Genomic DNA, 7,956 nt, shown 5'->3' on the forward strand with positions numbered 1-7,956 from the left:
TCCATGTCCACTACATTTTTTATGTCTCCATATCAGTCTTTCCCTGTAGAGTTTTGACATAAATGTGGCTTGAAGTATCACAGTAATGAAGCATGGATTCCTTGGGAAATGTGAACTGACAGTGATGGAGGATGAATGTTCCTCTGAGGAGACTGGAAGAAGCCTGGCTAAGGAAACCTCCAGTCTTCCTGGTGTCATACTTTGCAGTTCCGTCGACCGGATAATTTCAGGTGTCTGTCAAATGGCAAAATATGGTTTCACATCTCAAGCAAAATTGTATAAGGAGGTTTTAGAGATTGCTATGAACAATTAATCGCAAAGAAATGTATTGATCTAGTTCTGGTGACATTTCAACTTCAATAATGGACAAACTTTAATGACCAATAGTAGAAATACTGACATTGATTACATTCTGTGCATGTCAAGATTTTTGTGGGTATGTTATATGAGATATTTGTTAAACATTGTCATTTTACGTTTCTGTAGACTCAAAAATATAAATGTGACAAAATATCAGTTCACCCTCAGGGATTACACAAGAAAACGTCAATTACGCTAAACTGATTATTGCCTACTTAAATTAATTGTATTATGAATGAAACGTGCAATTTGTCAATCACAGCCATTTAATTCCTTTATTTGGTTTGCAATTTGAACACTTTCCACATACAGGTGAATTCCATCTTGGCCCAGCTAGTACTGCTTCTGCAGTGCCCAGCTCAATGCCACACTGTGTGACAAAAACAAACAACAATTTTCAACCTGTGCCTCCCTGCTGCCTTAGGCCCTGGTAAGCCCTTATGTTGCGATAGTATATCCACCGAACGTGGAGAACAACAATCAGTTTGCCCTCTGAGCTGGAGCTTACATGGAATATAGAGCAGCATCATACAGTCAAATCCCCTGGTGCTAAGATGCATGGTGTGGCAGCTACTGTGGAGTGCTGGGGACAAGAGACTTTAAAAACGACAGTGCAGTCTCTCTAAGCTCTAAAAGTCTCCTTCTTAATACCGACGTACATATATACCTGATTACAGTCAACAGGGACAGATCCAAGACAGCAAATTGAGATTTGATTTGAGTGTGAATGTCCTGTACTTATCACCAACATTTTGACTGTCATGAAGAGGGAAACTTTAGATGGTGTGCATAAAGAGCCTATAACAAAGTTTGTCCTTCCAGCAAAGTTTATATTTTGTTCATTTACACCTTTAACAGTGTGTTGTGGGCCTGTGGTGTACAAGATAATCCTATCTCTGACTGAATTAAACCCACTAGTATTTCCAGTGGTGTTATCCTCAAAAAGATAAGAGCGGGGGAAACATTCAATAGTTTAAGAGAGGTCAAGCCTCAAATTAGCATCAGCCTCAGCACGATACATGGATATCGTAACATTAAAGTTAGTTTAAACAGTTTTAAAGTAAAAAATATAATAATTAACTTGAAATAAATAACTGTAATGGTGTGAGCCCCACCACTTGTTTTCCCCTAGGGTCTTTGTCCAGTTGTTCTGTATTGTTTTTGTTTGTATAAATACAGCAATCAAAAAATTACAGTTTTTTAGAAAACACAGGGGAAAAAAAGGTTCTCTGTCAATCTACTGTGCTTGTCTGTGGCACCTGATTGTTGTGGCATGCCTCCAAGTCACAGCAGGAAAGGAAGTTGTTCTTAGAGAGTGCTCAGTTCGCCATCTACTGGGCGGAAGTCATGTCTCTGTGAAATCATCAGTCTAATAGGTCATGCTGTCAGAGAGCAACAGTTCACATCCTCTCATTATGGACTACATCACCTTCTGCATCCCCTACTGCACCCCCCGCCCAACCTGGAATAGCTGATTCAGGGAAGTTGATAAAAATTAAAAAGGCAACAGAATTCCCACAATTTTTACACACAGTATGTAACACACATCCACAAGCTCACATGTTGCTTATGTAACCCATTAACTGACGCCTATTACCAAAAGTGTGGACCAACTCCTGAAGGGAAAGATGACGTAGGCAACATTTAATACCTGTTAGAATGATAATGCAAGCCTATCTGATATCTCAAGCCTATCTGATCAGGTACATATTGTTGAGTTACTTGAGTAACAATACCATGCCATTCTAATTTCTGATTTGTGAGCATGGACTGGTTGTTTTCTGGTTCTTTGAAAGTCACCCTTTTTACTGGTCCCCTTCAGATACATTGTATCAATCCCCTGAACTACTCAACAAACAACAAATTAACTAAAATCTGATCATCTTTCACTATTACAGCCTTATTTGTTGCAGATGATTTACAATACTTGTATTACTTTTATTGTATTAGATTTTATTGTATCACATGAGTGATGGGTGCTGACCAAAATCAGTAAAACAAAAAAGGTCTGAAATAGGTCTGAAATAACAACAAATAAAAGCACCTTTACATTTGACAGGTAAATACTTAAAGTTACACTTTGGTAGGCTGTGCTCATACAGTGGTTGAGAGCAGTAAATCCTGATGAAAATAACACGTAAATCATCAAATATATCAAAACATTGTTTTTACAACTTTTGTAGCAATCCATTATTTATATTGGGTTGCCATAGTGCAAACAATGTTGTTTTGTATGAGCTTGTATGATATTCATACATACATTCGAAAAATGTTTAGTTTTCCTTTAACCTTTAGAGGAGTGAGTTCTAAATAATACCGACGCTGCCACCAGAGTGAGTTATTTTTTCAAAATGAAAGCTAGCTAGCTTTAGTTAGCTTCCGTTACCTAGCAACCTAGCATAATACTTGTAGCAATGCTACTACCTGCTAGTGTTACTTGTTAGCCTCCTAATTGTACATTTTGAAGCCATGCTATAGTGTTTGTCATATAGTTTTTGTCTATCGGAAAATAGTCGGTTGGAATGTTCAGAATCACATATGTGTGACGGTACTCTGTGGGGCCCGCTTTCGAACGATCACATATACGTGACGCTACTAATTAACGGGTTAAGCATATCTCAGTGTATACTGTACACTGCATTTGTTGTGCATCTGGTTCAGTCTTCCTTTTGAGTATGGTTAATTTAGAATAAGAATAATTCAAGTGTGACAGTGGTTTAAGCAGTTGAATGACAGTGAAGCTATGATTAAAATATATATTTGGATGTATGTACTGTAGGTATATAGGTTGTTATGACAATGTACATTAAGGCAAGTTTCGGTAACTCCTCAGCAACAGTTCTCCAAAATTTTCAAAAGTCCACAAGGATTATCAAACCAAAAGTTTAGCATTTGCCCTAAAAGCTTGGAAGTATGGAAAGAATGTTGTAATTTTGACTAGGTGTACTCCCGAGTCCAGTAAGCACTTGGTTCTTACACCGACCCTGTAACAAGCCTCTATGGTAAATATTTGATTATGAAATAGAAAAAGAAAACAACCTAAACCATCAGATCAAGACATGTCTTTGGTCAAGCACCACTCAACAAATTGCCGTTGCAGTTCTTTGACTTTCCACTGTTTTGCTATATTGCAAATAGTGCACTGTTTTGCTCTATTTGTTCTGCAGAAAGCACTGTTCTTGGTGAATGGAATTGTCAGAGTTAGGGGCTCTAGTTCATGAGCAGCCACATCTGTCCACCACCATGGAGGGAATTGTGCCGTAGATGATCTGTTCTTTGCGGTTGAAGTAGAGCATGTTGATGGGGGACATCTTGGTGGGGGTGCAGCAGGGGCCTGCAGTGCCTCTGGGGTTGGCCTTGTTTACCAGGTGTGTGTGTGGATACTTCTGCAAGTGCATGTACTCACACTCACCAGAGCAATAGTTAGCCTTGTAGCGCTTCGGAGCAATAATCCAGTCCCAGCCAAAGTCTTCAAAGTCGACAGTCAGCGGGTACCGGCAGCATCGGGATTCGGGCGAGTTCTCGTCACAGTCCAACCCAGAGTCCCTCCTGGAGCGCTTAGGGCTCTCGGAGATCTTAACCTCCATGAACGGTTGCTATAATTAAGAGTTTTAATAATGCTTAATGTCAGAACAGGAATGTTTAGTACAAGCAATTGGATCATCGGATTAAGTTTCTACTGCAAATTTGAATCTTTGATGCTTGTTAGTTTAAGTGTCAAACTAACACTGAGTTTTTAGAAGACAAGGCAGAAACAAGGTAAAGTATATCTACAAGCAATAGCATGCTTGTTATTGATACTTATACAAGCAGACCATTACATAGATTAGTTAAATAACAAAAAAGGCACTGAGGACTTCCAGGAATGGTGAACTGTTATGTGTAATCATGCAATAGGGCTTGAGGTTATTGGTAGCCAGGACAAATATCCAGAAACATATGTTTATCCAGAAGTGTCTTCTAAATGTCAACTGTTTGACCCCCTGAAACCCAACCCTCTTTCCCTCAAAACCCCCGCAAAGAACCAGCAAGGTGTCTGCTATGCTTTATTAACTTTGATTCTTAGGTAATGAAAAATATGTCCACTTAATTTTACTGTAGTTTGTTTACCAACAAAGCATGGCACGAATAACAGTGTGTATGTCTTAAGCCATTCTGTTGAATGTGGCTACATTTGGCAATAAGGTCGTGTTCACACTTGTAGTTCGGTTCTCTTGGTTCTCTTTGTCCGGACCAAAAAAGAAAATTATACATTTAGTCCTGGTTCACTTAGCGTTCACACAGGCATTTTTAATACTGAACCTAAACAAAAGCCATGAGGATAAAAGTTGGAAGCCTGATAGGTTTTTACAGCTTTTATGGTTCGTTTGAAAGCGGAACTGAGACCTATTCAGTCGGTCTCGGTCCGCTTGTTTGGTGCGACCAAGGTTCGAACGCCAGATTTCACTATTGTTCAAATGAACATCACAAACAAGGCAGTCGCACCAGAGTTCGTTTTAATCGAACCAAACCTGCCAAGTGTGAACAAACCCTAAATATGTGTTCAGTTTTATCTGTAATAAAGCTGATCTTACCAGGCCCTCTTCGCCCGATTCTGCGGTGGTTATGGCCAAGTCGTTCCCTTTCGAATCAAATGCGTTTATCTCGATACCCCAGTTCGTCTCAGGCTGTCGCAGCCACACATTTAATACTTGTTTCACATCTATACTTTGCCAAGAGCTCATTCCATTACTAATGTCGATCTTTAATGACCGGATTCGAATATGTCTGGCCCCGTCTGAGACAGGCATCAGGCGGGAGATTTGCAGGAACACTGTGGTGGCTTCATCAACACGTCGAAGGTGCACCCAGAGTTGAGCCCGGACAATCCTGTTAGCTTGAATCTTCCGAGTGAAGGGAAAAAAGCAACACTTTGGAGTCCGATCTACTTGTACGATTGATTCCGCTAGAAAATAAAAATGCAAAACCCATGACGAAATTTCATAAATAATGTAATGTAATTAATAGCCTAATAATTGTTTAGTATTTAAAAAACAAGTCGTTTCCAGTATTTAACACAACTATGTTTAAAAACCTCTGTTTATATATTCGACAATAGCACAAAATAGACAAAATTTTACAATTGAATTAACTCTAATTGTGTGCGTGTGTGTGTGTGTGTGTGGGGGGGGGGGGGGGGGGGGACGACAAGGACTGTGGTCATACCGTACAGGGACAAGGACTGTGGTCATACCGTGCGCTTAGTTCTGGGTGTGCTTTTTTCCAAGAGTAGAATAGGCTATTATGCGCTGTTGAATTATTATCGGTGAGAAAGCATAGCCTATGAGAAACAATTAGTGGAACTTACGTTCAGTGGCCATCGTAATGATAGTTTCTGTGATGGCATGTTCGTCGTCTTCTTCCATAAATCCATCCTTATTATCATCTCCAAGTACATCGTACTGATCAAGAAGTTGCTGCAAGGGTGGTGCCTTGGGTAGTAGCTGTTTTACAACATCTCGGCTAATATTAGGAGCTTGCTTCAACCGAAGTTTGCTTAGAATTTGCGACTTGATCGCATTTATTCTAATTAGTTTCATATGCTGTCGGAAGTCGCATGTTGAGCACTGCTCATCGTCTTCTATAGGCTCACTTTCCCCAGTTTGATCACCAAGAACCATTGGACCACAGGCGACCATAAAACAAAAATAAGCCAAGACCTGCAAAACAGACATGATTTACAGTTAAAAAAAAGAAGTTATTTTATATATTGGTATAAAGGTATACTAGAGACACGTGTGTATGACACCAGCCTCCACAGGTGTCATCCTTCAATTCCGCAGCCCCTTTTATACCGCAACTTTGGCCTGTTCAGTGTGTGTCGTCCAATTCTATGATTGGTCGGGGGGACAAACACGGATTGAATGGACAGATATAGGCCTATTAATTATGCCTTCGTGTAGTTGGCTATATACTGTGTTGTAGGTAAAAAGTAATTAAAATAATAATAGCCTAACGATAACAGTAAAACATTATAAAAGTATAACAAAATATTTCGTAACAGTGCTAGGCCTATATGAACAACAAGGCCCATGAAGGTGGCGCTCCATATTTCCATTCGTGCAAAGCATTAGCCTACGTTATTTTTAGTGATCATAATTCAATAGGCCATCACCAAGTTGCAAAGTGCCTAAAATAAAAGTTGCCTATAGTAAATGTCATTATCTTTTACAATAGCCTAGTCTATTGCAGGCAACACAGAAACAGGTTTGACACTGGGAGTCAGTCCTTTGGACTACACTTTACGTAGGCCTATCTTTTATAGTCTACAAATGACTTCTTACGAAGCACCTTTAATAAGTTGGCCTTCCTCCGAGGTGGCCTTTCGAGCCTACATCTTTTAGACCACGCATTTAGTGCCATCGTGCGGACGGTAAATGGATGTTAGTTGTAGGCCTATGCTACTTAAATCTTACTTTAAATATTTAACGGTACAGCCAGAGAGCCTTGATGCATCGATTAGGCTATATGTGCGATAGGCTATGTGATCATCAGGGGCGCAAGTTTCATTATACATTTATATGTTGTGGAAAAAGCTGTGGGAAAAATCTCAAAATGTTGACTTGAATACATTCAGGAAATTATATCAAGCTCGAGAGTTGTAATGTTTTTTAGAAAGTCAACTCACGGACCACAAGAGGGTGATATATTGTCCAAGAAAAGGCGCAGCGACTCCACAATACCACACATTATTTTCTAACTTCAAAGTCTAATTCAGCCAATAATTGTAGTTTGAAAACAAATGTAAAAACAAAAAACAAAATGTAGGCCTAGCTTACAATTACCAATAGTAGGCTAGTCATGGGCATTCCGGCTCTTTTTCGTGAGCCAGCTGTTTGACGCAGCTCACTGAAAAAGCCGGCTCTTTTGGCTCCCAAATGGCTCTTTAAAAATACATGTTTTAACTATGACTTTGAGTATGATAGGTGTGAAAACAATTCTAATTAAATTATTAAAGGTGACATGACATGCTGTTTTTGGATGCTTTTATATAGGCCTTAGTGGTCCCCTAATACTGTATCTGAAGTCTCTTTCCCGAAATTCAGCCATGGTGCAGAATTGTAGCCACTACAAGTAGTCCCACAATCAGCTTTCCTCGAAACGCGCTGTTTCTGTGTCTGTAGCTTTAAATGCTAATGAGCAGGAGAATGGCGGCAACATGCGCTAATGTTTATAACGGATGTATTGCAATGGCTCGTAGCTATGGAGGACCAAACCTGCCATATTTAAAAATGAATGAATGAATAAATAAATGTCCACATCCATGCATTTAGACATAAATAAATGAATACATGTACTAATTAATGCACAATTGTCAATCAATATTACCTTATAATTTACATGTATTTATGTATTTATTTGTGTATCCATTTATCTATTCATTTATTTATTCATTCATGTATTCATTCATTTATGCATTCATTTATTCATTCATTTATTCATTCATTTATTCATTCATTCATTCCTGTATTTCTTCTTCTCAATATGTTAATGAGGTGTGTCAATCAAAATAGGTAGGCGGTATTTGACACACCATTGGCTAATCGTTTTCCACGC

The 7,956-nt window shown here is 39.1% G+C and overlaps 1 protein-coding gene across 1 annotated transcript; it reads right to left on the minus strand.

Annotated features, from left to right (window-relative positions):
- Positions 1–627: 627 nt before the first annotated feature.
- Positions 628–6,141, minus strand: mstnb (myostatin b). The gene is made up of 3 exons (XM_084688245.1): positions 5,708–6,141; positions 4,935–5,305; positions 628–3,956 (listed from the first exon to the last, which is right to left on the minus strand). The coding sequence occupies exons 1-3, from the start codon at positions 6,072–6,074 to the stop codon at positions 3,576–3,578; spliced, it is 1,119 nt and encodes a 372-aa protein (XP_084544371.1). The 5' UTR covers positions 6,075–6,141; the 3' UTR covers positions 628–3,575.
- Positions 6,142–7,956: the final 1,815 nt, after the last annotated feature.

Source organism: Hypomesus nipponensis, chromosome 23, assembly GCF_054491055.1.
Source record: "Hypomesus nipponensis isolate SF chromosome 23, ASM5449105v1, whole genome shotgun sequence".
Taxonomy (NCBI): Eukaryota; Metazoa; Chordata; class Actinopteri; order Osmeriformes; family Osmeridae; genus Hypomesus; species Hypomesus nipponensis.